The sequence below is a fragment of the Sinocyclocheilus rhinocerous genome, unplaced genomic scaffold (assembly GCF_001515625.1).
Source record: "Sinocyclocheilus rhinocerous isolate Xijiao unplaced genomic scaffold, SAMN03320098_v1.1 scaffold299, whole genome shotgun sequence".
In the NCBI taxonomy this organism is placed as follows: domain Eukaryota; kingdom Metazoa; phylum Chordata; class Actinopteri; order Cypriniformes; family Cyprinidae; genus Sinocyclocheilus; species Sinocyclocheilus rhinocerous.
Genome location: NW_015652998.1, coordinates 518,840 through 533,969, shown reverse-complemented (window position 1 = coordinate 533,969; position 15,130 = coordinate 518,840). Strand labels below are relative to the sequence as shown.

Sequence of the window (15,130 nt, the reverse complement as noted above, 5' to 3'; positions counted from 1 at the left end):
AGCGGTAAATCTCCATCACCTGCGGGCTTTCACATTGAGCAGCATTAACTACACAGAGCCGTTGTTCACTGACAAGCAGCGCAAAAAATGGCGCGAATATGAACGTGGTTTTGCGCAGCTCGTCAGTAAACAACGGCTCTGTGTAGTTAATGCTGCTCAATGTGAAAGCACGCACGTGATGGAGATTTACCGCTGATTACAGAAGCGGCTTTACTGATAAGATGCACGTTAAATATCGCATGCGATTTATCGTGCAGCCCTATTTTTGTGCCTTGCACTGCTTATGTTGCTTGACATTAAACAGTTGTGGTTAAAAGTCCGGAGGTGACTTTGCATTTGACATCTTAATTGTGTTGTTGGATACGGTGGACAATTGTCTGTTGGTTTATACTTGCACACAATGGAAGGCTTGTCTTCTGGTTCCTTTCATTGCCGTTGCTCAGCGCTGTACCGCAGCGTGTGGTAACTGGCACCGTCCACTCACCACAGCCAGTTGAAGACAAAAGCACTACTTAGATTAAATTACAGATATGTCTTAAGTTCACCAGTCGCTGAAAATGCATAAGGATACCGCTCGGGAATGTGTGTTGATGAACCATGTATGTTATACTAGTGTTCTGAGACTGGTACCAGAGGAAATAGTTTCCATAGGCACCCCTCCCTGCTGGTGAATGAGTAAAGGCAGTGGCCATGTTTTTAGTGTGCCACTGTCCCTTCCCCCATTTTCTGCTCAAGGCTCATATAGCTACTCGGTATACTCTCTGGATATATGACCCCTCAACCCAGAGCTTTCATTGGGTCGGTCCTGTGCCAGAGAATGTGCTCAATGCCCAGCATTCACCGTGGTCCATCGTGCCTCTCTTTATAATGTACGCTTGGTTGTCTCAGATCATTTAAACCTGCTGCATTTTTAGAATATTAAATAGTCTTGGTTAGACTCTAACCAAAAAGTCTTTCATATGCTGCATGGATGTGGGAAGCCTTTTACTTGCTTAGTCACTTAATGTTGTTCTTTAAAATAAATAAATAAAAATTAATAAGTGTTAAATTACCAAATTTCGAAATGAATACAAGTTTTTCATACTGTACTGCCTTAATTCTTTTGTATCATTTAAAATGATTGATTTAAAGTTTTTAGTATTTATTTGTTTTTTAATTTTATTTATTAATTCATTCATTCTAAATAGTAATATTGGCTAATACCAATTATCAGCCGTACCATGCTAATTTTTATTCAGTAAAATACATTATCAGCCCAGATCTTAATATTGTGCATCCCTACTTAGGGCTAAAATGATCTCCTGCTGAAAGAAACCTGGTCATACTCCCTATTCAAGAAATCCAACTAACTAGTTAACTAGCTCAGTCAAGTACCGGTCTTCCAGCTCTTAAGCAAGTTGACCAAGATGGTCTAAGAAATCCACCTTGGCTGGTAACCCAGCTGATCAGCCACCAAAAGCTGCTAGGACCTGGTAAAGACCAGTTTTGACTAGCTAGACCGCATGTCAAACCAGCTACCATCAGAAGCTGGATTTTTCAGCAGACACAAACACTTTTTTTTTCACTCTCATCCTCTTAAATTTTTTTCACAGAGATCTGATAAATCAGTCTTGTGTGCTTCTCAGTCCTATACTATTTGCAGCTCTGTCTCAGGCTGTCTGAATTACCTTCCACAGCCTGACTATTATTATTTACCCTCTGTTTCTTTCTAGCAATCTATCTTCACATCTTTTGATTTATTTTTATATATCATTTATATTGCCTGTGGAGAAAGTCAAATGATCTTATCCTTCAGCTGGTGCGCATGACACATTTATTTTGGTTTTATTTTTCATTTAGTTTCATTTAGCTATTAGGCAGCCTGGAGCAGAGATGCAGCATCTGACCCACAGGTCAGACAGGCCAGTATGGCTGCTGTCACTGTTCAGCTTGCTCGTGCCCTCGATGTAAATCTGAAGTGGAGTCACGTCGCATAACAACAAGTCCAGAGCACGACACTCTTTATCAAATCAGCTAGTTTAATAAAGAGTGGGTGGTAGTTGTGTTTGCAACTAAGAGCTGTTGAATGAACAGAATACTAAAATAAAGCCACTTTCTCCTTCCCTTCCTTGCCTTTTTATTCATTTCTCTTTCTCACACTCTCTCTGTTTGATTCCTTTTCCCACCACAGATCATGAAAGCTTGGAATTCTCTTCCTGCTTTGGACCGGTCAGCTGTTTATTTTTAGGGCAATATTGATGTGTTGATCAGCACCATCTGGTGCTAATGGGCAAGTTATAGGAAATAGCGTCTGCTTTGTTAACATTGCTATTCAGATTTATGAGGCAGGGGAAATATTTTGTTTAATTCTGCCTCCTAGATGATAGAGTATCTAAATTTTGTATTCCAGCATAAAACTAATCTGTTCCAGGAGTTCATTTCCACACACGAACACTCCATCAGTTCAGTTCTTCGTTGTTTAATGCATGGCTGTCTTTCCAATTCCTCCGGTGTCTGATATTTGCAGGCGCTTTCTCACAAAATACACTCTTGTGTTTTACTTCTTTCAACAGGCATTTATGCATGTTGGCACATCTTAGCCTATCCTGTTTAATGGTAAATTGATTAGTTGCCACATTGTGAGTGCATACAAATCTTTCATTAGTGCCCTGTGAAATTAAATTCACAGGTTATTCAGCCATTTTAAGTGAAACCAAATCTCTAGGAGCATATATGTTGAAAACACAGGGAACATCTGTACATCAATATATCTCTACACATGAGATGCAAATGGAAATTTACCAACTAGTTATTCATTGCACACCATCTCTGTACTATAAGTTACCCTAATCAGTTATTTTCAAAGTTTTAAGTGCATCAAATTAAACACTACAATACATACACTACTGTGTTTTTGAAGTCCCTTATATTAACCAAGGCTACATTTATTTGATCAAAAATACAGTAAAAACAGCAATATAGTGAAATGTTACTATTAGAAATAACCACTTTATATTAATATATTTGAACATCATTTATTCGTGTATTGGCAAAGCTGAATTTTCAGCATCACTCCAGTCTTCAATGTCACATGATCCTTCAGAAATCATTCTAAATATGTTAATTTGGTGATTAAGTAACATTTATTATTATTAGAAATGTTGATAACAGTTGTGCGGCTTAATATTTTTGTTGAAGCAGCTCAAATGAACAATAGTTATTTAAAGTGAAGTGAACTTATGGAGCGAGTTAAACATTTTGAAGTGAAGTGAACAGATATCCCTTGCTTAGTGTGTAGGGAGCAGTAAATACTGCATAAAGACCCTGTGAAGCTGAAAGCAGCTTGTGACATTTAATGTTTGGCAAGCTCTTGGCTATGAGATCTTGCATTAAAAACATACTACTTTTGATGCAAGCTGTGCTTTTTATTCATATTTTTGCCTTTTTTGCAGAACAGTTGCCAAGTCAGCATTTTGGATGCATAAACCCCAGAGTCGCGCACAACCGAGGCATGACATCCCATGTGGTCTGCCCCCCTCTCCATCAGAACATCTCAGACCACAGTGTTCATATACAGTATATCTATAGGTGTGTGCATGTGTGGCCACTTAAATCATGTCCGTCAGTTGACCCAAGTATGCCATGTCCCATGCCCTCTACGAATACACAATGGTGATTCAGGAATCAAACCACTCTTACAAATGACCGCAATCTCAGAAGAGGGCCATTTACTGAAGAACTTCTCTGTAGAGCATCAGACTACCCCATTCACTCCCTGCAGTCTCTTTACTTGCATTTCAGCATTGCTTAAGCAGCTTGTAAATAGCTTCATGCAATCTCTTCCTCTCTGTGGAAACGCTGGCCATGCAGGCTGCATACAAACGCAATACATGTTTGGCTAAGCATCACACTACTGTACCTGTGTCCCGCGATGTACTGTTCTGACAGCTTCTGCTCTTGTACCGCTGTGGACCTCATTTACAGAAACCATGCTGTAAGATCTCTTTGAGATGTTTACTAACTGCTGAGTTGGCTTTGTTATCGATCTGTGCAGTACAATGCGAGTAATCAGTGTGCAAGCACCTTTTTATGTCTGAGGGCTGAGCTGACAAACAAGCCTAAATCATTAATGGTGCAGGACTTTCGTTCCATAAAGATTTTGAGGCTTTTTAGTAGACATTAATTTTTTTCATTCCAGGTGTTCTTTTGAAAAATTGCTTTTATTTGATGTAGGGATGTAACGGTATGAAAATTTCTTATCACGATTATAGTGACCAAAATGATCACAGTTATCAGTATTATCACGGTATTGTTAAAATGTGCTGGAAATGTTCAAAAAGTACTGACACACAAATCATTTCACCAAGTTTTACATTTAAAATCAACAAGCAACAAATAAAATTAGTTTTTGTTTGCATAACTAAAACAAGACCATTGCTAATGATGTCCGGATTTTAAATGACAACATGACTGACAACAGTTTATCTAATAGCATGTTCAAATATCTAATGTAAATGTTCAAATAAAGCTTTGAAAAAGTTTCATAAATGGTAAACCTCACATTTCAGCTTTTAAATAAAGAAAAGGGTCATGTCGATCGAGGCATGGCATACACCACATGCTGTATTATATACCGACTAATAAATTACAGAACGTTTAGCAAACACTGAGGAATCAAATAAATAAAAAAGAGAGCCTCCATAGCATAACGTGAGGTAAACAGCAAAGATAACAAGCTTTTCAAAATGAAAACAAAAAGAAAAGTAAAACTAAACTTGCTGTCGGTGACAGTGCTTGCTTTTTTTTTTTCCCCACAAGAATACCAACATGTTCACCTCTGGTTTAAGAAGCGGTCTTTTACTTTACTTTAGCATGAAACCCATCCAACGTTTCCTCAATATTCGCATAATTTTTGCTGCATGCTGCTTCGCGCTCCTGACGCGGCGAGTATAAACCAGGCTCTACACTCCAAGCGCTGCGCAGCTCAAACGAGTCGTGCAGTTTCGTTATGCTTTCAGTTTCGTTTGCCGTTTGATGTTTCTCACATGCAACAGAAATGCAGCGCTTATGAGTTAAGCAATGCGGTGGTCGCGCCAGTGCGACCGCACACAAAATGTCGCAAATTAGTCGCACCGGCTGAAAAAATTATCGCAAAATGCGCCCATTTGGTCGCAAACTGGAGCCCTGTGCAGTACAGTATTTATTTATCCTCAGTTGTTCAAATCGCGGTAATCGAATACGGTTATAGTGATAATTAAAAGATGAAACGGTAATACTAACCGTGGGGTATTTTATCACGATTTATCGTCAAACCGGTAATCGTTACATCCCTAATTTGATGCTTCCCTTGTATGTTTTAAAAGTTAGCGATGTTGTTAATTCAGGGATGTGCAAAACACAAATAAGGGTACACTGAACCCCATCTAATACCTTAAATGGGATGAATTTAAAAACACTGAAGGTTTTATTGTTGAAAATGCTTAACAGCAAAAGCACAGCACATTAATTAAAGCTCCAATGCTCAAGCTATCAAAACCTAAATACTAATTCTAAGGTTTGCTGCCAGAAAGATTTTTTTTTTAAATCACGGTCTCCACTGAAAATATTAAGCAGCAAAAAAAATGATAAGATATGATTCTTCAAGACAAATCGGCATATTAGAATGATTTCTGAAGAGTCATGTGACACTGAAGACTGGAGTAATGACAGTTGAAAATTCAGCTTTACCATGACAGGTCATCCACCATCTGACTAGATCCTTTAGATTAGTGTGCAGCATGCACATGAATGAGGTTTGACTGGATTTTCTATGAGAATTCATGTTTGTAGTAATTTTATAAGGAGATTTATAGTACTAGTTTGTTACCCTCTTCCATGTGCTTGAATGTTATCCACTTCAATTTCCTGTCCACTTTAAATCCTGTCAAAGCTACCTTACTCAGTTATGTCATCCTCTGAGGCACTGCTGTATCTGGGTCCCTCCTCTGCAATGAAACAATGGCGCACTCCACAATTGCCCTGTGGGCACATGCATTTAGAAACACAAACACTCTGTAGCCCGTTAAAAATACCACTCATTCCACCCCCCCTGGATTGGAGAGCGTGTGGGAAGACCACTTTATACGCACAGACCAGCTCTTACCTCCACAGTCCCGCCCTATCTGCAGCAAAGAGATTTTTCCAAAACAGTAATGTTTTGTTTGTGTCATTACTCTATAATGTGAAGTGTTCTCATCTGGCTACAGAATATGGTAGTTTCCTGACCAGTCTCAAAGACGCGTTCACCTCAGTCACCTGACTCACCTCCCTTTTCCTTGAGTGTCCTCTCAAAGCGTGATTTGTGGAATCATGTAAAGTATTTACCCTGGCAAAGCTAGCATGAAGCCCAGCCATTGTTAAGGCAAATCTGAATGAACTAGATAACTATAGGATTATAATTTTATATGTGCATAGCTGTTCAGAGAGAGAGTCTTATTTTAATGTATCAAGTGGATGATGCGGTGTCCTGCTCCATAGTTCATGTTGCCCCTTTGGCCTCAGAATCTGTTTTTTTTTCCCCCTGAATCTATATGAATCCATTAATCAGATGTGTTTCTTAGCATCAAGTGAATGCCTAACACAAGCCCTTCAGTAGAATAACTGATATGTTCAGATTCAGCAAATACATTGGCAAAATTACTAAAAGCTTTTATTGCACAAAACTAACGATTATGAATAACAACAGAAGGCAATTTTGAGGTCTAATACGAATTCTCTTGAAATTTATTGAGGGTGGCAAAATTGTTATAAAAATGGTGCTTTGATGTTGGCTGATGACACTTTAAAGGGGATGAATTGAAAGATGTTATCTTTGTAATCCTGAAAATGTTGTATTGTACAAGGTTCTTTTGAGCTTTGCTGAAATTCAAAGATGCAGAACCTGTTTTTGTGGCCCTTTCAGAGAGGCTTTTACCAAAAGTCTGGATATAATATTAGATTAATAATAATCGTAATGTTGATTATAAAAACAATTCTTAACTATCCAAATTTCAACAATGATATGCTGTTCTAGATGTTAATGTTAAAAATAAATACTATAGAATACATCAAACCGATGCCTCCTTAATTGACTAATCCTGTCCTATCCATAGTAATGTAGAAACAACTAAATATTGTAGAAACTTAATTTGCTGTAAAGTTGCTTTGCACCGATTCGTATCGTGAAAAGCGCTATACAAATAAACTTGAATTGAATTGAATAGTGCATTCCTCTCGGTTTTAGGAATGTGTATTTTCCATACTCACTCTGGATTTGTTATGGGACTGGATGCTTGAGGGTGTTAAATCTTCTGCTGGAATGTGTCCACCCTTAAGAATGCTCTATTGCAGCTAATCCAGACACATTAGTGAGTAACTGAATAATCATATGACTTGGCGTTTCTTTATTCAGTGAGATCACAATTCTGTTCCTTTTAAAGGTCATTGTTGTGTAACTTTGCCGATTTTTCTCAGGAGAATGATTCGTTTGTTGACTTACATCATATGTGTTTCTAATCTTGCTGGAACACACTTTGTTATCCTAGCAAATGGCACGACATGTGTCATAGATTTAAGCCAAGGCATTTTACACTCTTCCTCACATTTCAGTTGAAGTCCCTAAGGTCTCGTATTTGTTTTGGTCTGTGTGACCTCTTCCACCTCCATGAAATCATCCAAGCACAACTGATACCAACCAGCCTCCCTCCCCAAACTCACCAAACAAACTGAGGCAGCCATGTGTTTCTGAGTGAGTAGGACTCCAGGGAAGGATTTCTCATTTCTGCAGGAATAGCAGGACGAATAGCAGGACAAATAGCAGGACTTTTGGATTCCTCTTATGTTCTTTGTGGTTGGCTGCCGCATTTCACAAAACTTCTCCAGGAAAATCTTTTCAATCGCCCTCAGATGTGCTGTGATGGCACAAGTGATGTTATTTGGAGTGACCCATTGCTTTTCTCTGTCCCCTGCACTGATTTACAGCTAAAAATGTTGTATCTATGTATTTGTGTGTGTTTTTTTGTACTTCTGTCACAGTCACTGCCTTAGGCCATGTCTTATCTTCAGTACCCATGAGATCCCATGGGGCAGAGAGATGGGCGAGCAGCAATGCCCTGTCTGTCACTATTAGACCTTGAACTAGAAGTCAGTTTAAACCTTTAAAATCGACTAATCAGTCAATACATTTGCATAAACTATTCGATTTCAGTCAGACTAAAGCTCTTTTTAAAATGTTGTGAACGCTTTAGTTCAATGTAGGTTGACTTCGTCCAGCATGTATACATTGTAATCATAAAACATTTGGCCTCACTCTAGCTTGATTATAAATGAACATTTAGACACATTTAATCGTTTGTCTGAAGTACTAGTTGAGTAGTTGGTGGTAAGTAAACGCTGTATAACAAGGCTGGTTTAGGAACATGTCCAACAGAAACAGAGCAGACACATTTGTTAGGGATATGGACGTGAAGTGCAGCCTTACGATCAGTCAGCTGACCGATATTCAGCATATATGCTAAATTGCTGTAACTTTTCATTTCTCAAAATTACCATCATTCTCACAAACAAGCATTTAAATTATGCATAATAACATGAACATTGCTCACAGCAGACTGACAGTAATTTAATGTATTTAAGTTGTATAAAGTATGTATAAAGTATAAAGTATAATGTATAAAGTTTAATGTATTGTTGATGTGGTAAATTTTGGCAAATTGCGTCAAAAGCTATGGAATTAAAATGGAACGTATTTAGAAATACAAATTCTAACATACTGAAATCTCCAAGAAGTTGCATCTTTACATTCATTCCCTTTAACCACCATTAAAATATTAAAGGGATAATTCACCCGATAATGAAAGTTATTAACTCCCACTCATGTCTAAACCTGCCGTCATTTCTTTTTCTTTTCTTTTTTTCTCCATGCAATGAAAGTCAGTTGGTTCCAATGTTTTGGAGTCGGACCCCATCTGCTTTCATTTTATGTACAAAAGCACTTGAAATATTAAATATTATCATTTTTGTGTTGCACAGAAGAAAGTCCTACAGGTTTAGAATGACATGAGTGTGAATAAATGTAATTTTTTGGATGAACTATCCCCTTAAAAAAGCTGCATTAAACTGATCAGCCTCACTAACTGAATAGTCAGTTGTTGAACTAGTTGACCATCCTGACCTGTCCTTATTGTCTTCATCAATGAACATGATAATTAGGTCATTATAAATGGCTCTGAACAGATAACACCCCCTGCCAAAGTACGAGACATATGGAGGCTCTTTGTTTTCGCTCTTTGTCTTTTGTGCTACTACAATGGTGTGATTATTAGACAATGCAGCCCTGCTGCCTTGAGCACTCTTTATCATTCATGAAGAATTCTCCAGACCTTCTCACTGCCGCACTAACATTTTTTTCTGTCACTTCTGTTCCTGTCGCTCTGGACTGCGCTGGTCCCAGAGGATCAGGATGGAGAGTGAAGGGCACATGCTGGAGAACCGCTCTGTGTTCCTACAAGGGCAACCCCCTCTTCACAGCTCTCTCCACTGTTTCTTTTGGCTCACCGGCCATGCGCTTTGTCCCAGGGACTGTACCATTGAAAGCTAGTGAAGGGGGGAGGCGCTGGGGGTTGGGAACGGGGGGAGACCGATAGAGTCTGGAGAAAACGAGAGACTGTAGTGAAAGCACACCACAACAGATGCAAAGGGAGAACTGCTTTTTTCATCATCCTTTTTTTCTTCTCTGTGTTTTCCAAACCACTCTTGGCCAGCAAACTAAGCATGCAATGAGTGTGCACGAATGTTGTGGAATTGCAAATAACATGGAGTGAGAAGGACCGAAACATCTCATCAATAATTTGGAAAACCAAACTACAATGAACTCCCGAAAAAATTCAATTTTGCAAAAAGCCGTCCAGCCAGTGCTCCACTCTTTGTAAGCGTTTGCAGGAGTGCACCAAAGGAGGAACCTCAGTCCTCGTGCTTCACAACAACTCAGACGGGACGGCGCACCGGAGAGGGTGGGAAACTCAACTGACATCTGGATTTTTGGATTTGTGCCGGACAAAACAACGGGTGTTTCTCTCACACATGCTTGACTGATGGACGTCGAAGGCGGGAATCCTTGAATGTTTAGGAGTGCGGCTTCTGAATTGAGCTTCCAGTGTGCAGCCGGAATCTCGGGGTGAACAAAAGATGCTTCGTTAATCAGACGGGATGTTGTACCTCTGTAAGTCGTCTTTGCCCCGCTTGCTGACTGCTTGTTTTATTTTCCCACCCTTTTCTTTTGCTCTTGATTATACCTTCACTTTAATCTCTTTGTTTACACTTAAAGGCTGCAGACATGCTGTAAGGAGACACCTAATGTCTTCAAGTCTCACTAGGGCCGTTGACTTCATGCTTTGTACTTCAGATCAGTGCTGCGTAACCATGCACAATGGAGATTTACACCGCTAAATGGATTTCTGTAACAGCTCTTGCGAGGAGCTCCGTGCCTCCTGAGCACCCAGAGTGCTTTAATATCTTTCATGCCTGTCAGTGCTTGAAAATGATTAGCTGAAGAATCCCCATAAAGCCTAGATGCTTTCCATAAGGGCTCCACCATACAATGGAGTTGAACGTTCTGTCCCGCCAAGGATCGCTGACCACTTCTGCGAATGTTTTAGTGTCTGCGTCCCATGGGACTTCCTATTTAAAACCCTTTGTGGTCACTGCTAAAGTATGTTTCCCTAACTGTTTAGGTCTGGAAGCCCATCTGAGTTGATTTTCCTGGCACTGCTGGCGGGGATACCTCTCTTTCTCTCAGCACTGTGCAAGCTGTTGGAGTTGCTTTTAACTGGGTCATTACTTCTCACATTACCCAGGGTTTTCCGACGTGCTGCACTGGCTCACTGGACCTTACTGAAGCCCACAGCTTCCAAACTTTACGTACACCTGGTTGTGCTTCTCTCTAACCTCTTCCCACTCTTCTCAAATAGACCTCGCTGGTGAGAGTTCTGTTTCTTTGCTCGCATCAGAGCGGCAGTGTTAGATTTCACTTTTCACTTGTAAGGATGTGGAATGAACAGAAGTCTTAGACCGTGGCTCAGTCGGGCCTTCATGTGGTATTGTTAAGATGTCTAAAGTTTCACTCGCACACTCACTGAGACGGATATTTAATACTTCACAGCTCTCTGTAACCCTGCCTTATTTAATGGCATAATCCTCTCGCTCTAAAGAGAGGAATCATAAAAGGAATACAACCTAACGGCTGCTTTCTGAACTCAAGTGTAATTAACACTGCCACACAGTCGTATTAGTGAGATTTGACTGCCGATTTCAGGGTTCACATAATCTTTTTTCTTATTTAAAGGAACATTTAGTACTATTTACATGGATTGGCTCATTCAGGTACAAAATGGGGACTGTCTGTTCATAGACAAACTTTTCTGGTCCAAATGACTGTATAGTGTTGCATTTAACCAATAAAAACTATGGCGCTAACATACTGAAAGTATACAGGTGTAAGATGAGTGCAAAACATTTTGTAATTTAATCAGAAACGCATGTGACCACATTTGTAGTGTAAATACTAATGCATCCTGAACAACAGCATAGAACCTAACATGCAATCATTCCACCAAACCAAGGGTTTAATATCTCAAGCACAAACAGTCAACCTTTTCACTGATGCTGCCTTGCCTGACAACTTGTGATTAGATCACCTGAAATGGATGTTAATATCAGTTGTAAACAAGTACAAAGTGGTTAGAGAGAGTTGTGATTTTATTTTTGTTCTTTCACTCATGTTTATTGCTGCCTGTGTAAACCTCATTCTCTCAAGCTATTTAACTGGATGGATGGAGATGGAGAAACACTCTATTGATCTTGAGGGAAATTTTGTGTAAATGATTAAATTACTTATCAGTGGATCCACCTGGATGCAACCTTTTATATGCTCTATCAAAATTTACAGCTCAGTGCTTTTCCTACCGACTCAAGTCCAAGTAGCTGCTGTCAAAGCTCTTATTGGAAGAAAAAAAAAAAAAGCAGAAATATAATGTTTGTGTGTCTCTCGCTGAGGTCATCACCCATCTCACAGTATGAACAAACTCAAATGAGTCACAACAGAAATGTGTCACTCACACAACACATAACAGTGGAGGCATACACACACACACGGAGTCATTGTGTGAACACTGAGATGATGTAATGGGTAATATCTGAGTTAATATATGCTGAGCATGGTAAGAGGATGTTTTATACGAATGATATAAGTTAGTCATAATACATTATTGATGTTGATGATGATAATATTAATAAGAGTTGTTATTATTTGTATATGTAATATTATATACTGTAATTTTAAATATTTATAAATATTCCATGCGATGTCTTAATTAATATGAAGCCTTAGAAATTATTATCCACTAAAAGCTAGGATGGACTGAAGAAATTTAATCAGAATGTCAATGACTGCTTTTCATGCATGGCTCAGTCTGTGCTCCGTCTGTCATGGGATTCACTGTTTCTGTGTTTCTGTATTTATTATTTATAATATGCGGTCAATATGCTCATCTGGTGACGAATCATTTAACACCTCTTCTAACCCGAGGAACCTGAATACAGAGAGATGCTTCGCTGCTAGTCGTTTATTCACGATAGCACCAAAGTTTCTCATAATAGCAACAGGATGTGATAGATGACTTGTGTGTTTTCAGCATCAGCAGCCTGCAGATGACACTAAAACAAGAAAGTGCACTGTTCTTTCTGTTCATCCCTTCTTTCAACATCTCTTTCTCTACAGTTATCCCTCGCAGATGAACAGACTGAAGTGACACGGAATGGCCTAGAGTCAAAAGAGCCTGTGTATTTGGTTCAGATCTACTGTCAGGTAAGACAGAATATCTTGTATAATTTTTGTCTGTGCACATACACATTAGCGTTTTTGTGTGTTTCATTGCATCTTGCAGGTTTTTTTCAGTGTCTCGCCCATTGAGCATTGCTTTTTAGATTGCCAAGTTTAAAACTGTAAAAACAAGTCTAGCAGAATCTAGTAACAATCTGCAAATGCAAGAGAGTGGTTCTCACAGTAAAGGGAGAGATTAAATCATCTGCTTGAGACGCCCCTGTAAAGCTGTATATTAAGCCCAACTATGAGCTGTTGCTTATAAATTTGTGATGTAGACCTCCTACGTTTTGGCTTTAGTTGGTTGCTACAAAATTTTAGCTGTCCTTGTTTTATAAAAGCAAGAAAAATAGGCAAAAAAGCTTCTTAAAGCAATAATTCACTCAAAAATGAAAATTTACTGTTTTCATTAAGTGAACTGTCCCTTTAAATTTAGTGCAGAATTCAAGCAGCTGGCTGCTTGTGCACTTGATTTGAGCACTGGCAGCTCTGGTTGAAACGTCAGTGGAAAAATATCTGAAGTCTTGGTTTGTGTGTGGAAACCTCATTCCATCCTGGTGTGTGAGAAGATGTCCAAATCCACAGCACTGCTCTTGTGTGTTTATAAAGGAGAAAAAAAAATTTTAACGACTGAGGGTTCAGATTTGGCCAGGAGTCATCTGAATGGACAGGAATCAGACGCACAGGAAAAGCACTTTAGTTCCACTCTCATTGCAGTTTTTCCTAACAAATGCATTACTCCGTTCCCTGTGAAATGCATTGGAAGCAGGAAGGCTGAACAACAGTGTTTGTTTTCCCTATGTGTGCGCTAGTACACCAGCATTTTTTTAAAGGTCTTTTTTTCCCTGGCTCTGATTCAAAGAGATGTGTTTAGGTCAAATCAAAGAGATTGAGGTTTTCCATTTACTGTGACTATGGGCTCTGTGGCTTGGAGGCTCAAGAAATGAAGGTTAAAATTAAAATAAACAAAAGAACAAAAAATATATTTTGTCAAATATTTTACCTTTTTTGTAAGCCGCTGTCTCCATTGTCATTTGAACGGCCGGTTGACTTCCTGTTTCTATGATACCACTCCCTCAGAAATACGCAATGGGCTCAGATTGGTTATCTGGCCCAGTGTGTTGTGATTCGTTAACCGCGTACTGCACATTGTCCGTAAACTTCACGCCCATTACTGTTATGGGCAATAGTTGCATGTGCTCCGGTGGAATGTAAATAATTGTGTCAATATTGCCGTATCAATTTGAGCCAGAAGTAGTCAAATTATGTAGATTTAGCCCTTTTCAGAGACATTCTTGCACAGATTGAGTTGATGTTCTTTTAAATGGTATAGTGTATATCATATAAAGTTTGAGGTTGGTATAATTTTTAAATGTTTTCGAAAGAAGTCTCTTATGCTCAACAAGGCTGCATTTATTTGATCGAAAATATAGTAAAAACAGTACTTTTGTGAAATATTACAATTTAAAATGTTTTTATTGTAATTTATTTTAAAATGTAAGTTATTCCTGTGATGGCAAATCTGAGTTTTCAGCAGTCATTACTCCAGTCTTCAGTGTCACATGATCCTTCAGAAATCATTCTAATATGCTCATTTGGTGCTCAAGAAACATTTCTGATTATTATCAATATTTGGAAATGGTTTGTTTCCAGCTGCTTAATATTTTTGTGGAAACTGATGCATTTTTTAAGGATTCTTTGATGAATAGAAAGTATAAAAGAACAGCATTTATTTGTAATGGAAAGTTTTTGTAACATTATAAATTACTTTAATGTCACCTTTTATCAGTTGAAGTCATCCTTGCTAAATAAAAGTATTAATTTCTTTCAAAAAACAATCTTACTGACCTCAAACTGTTATGATGTAACCGCTTCCTTTTAATGTAACTAGGGATGCATGATATTGGATTTTTGCCGATATCCGATATGCTGATATTTTTAAACTCTTTTTGGCCGATAGCCGATGCCGATACCGATATATTTCCTTTTGTTTGGAAACAACACCAAGTCTCTCCTGTGTGGAAATTATAAGTAAATTATTTTTTAATTTTGGTTAGTTTTTAACAATAACTTATTTGTTAGAATTAAATAAACAATAATTAAGTTCTTTTATAATGACATTATAAGTACATTGAAGCTTTGAAAATAACTATAAATAAACTATATATCAATCGCTGCATTTTTTTTCTCAGAAAGATGCAGTAGTAACCTCAACATTTTATTTTAAGATTTAACATTTGTAGATGGTCTAAAGCA

General features: G+C 38.4%; 1 protein-coding gene across 3 annotated transcripts in view; it reads left to right on the top strand.

Annotated features, from left to right (window-relative positions):
• LOC107715324 (rho GTPase-activating protein 32-like) overlaps window positions 1–15,130 on the top strand; it is a 117,562-nt gene that overhangs the window by 66,558 nt on the left and 35,874 nt on the right. For all 3 annotated transcript variants that reach the window (XM_016521410.1, XM_016521409.1, XM_016521408.1), the window contains exon 6: window positions 12,773–12,859. In XM_016521410.1, coding sequence (XP_016376896.1) covers window positions 12,773–12,859 — 87 coding nt within the window. The remainder of the gene's footprint in view (window positions 1–12,772; window positions 12,860–15,130) is intronic.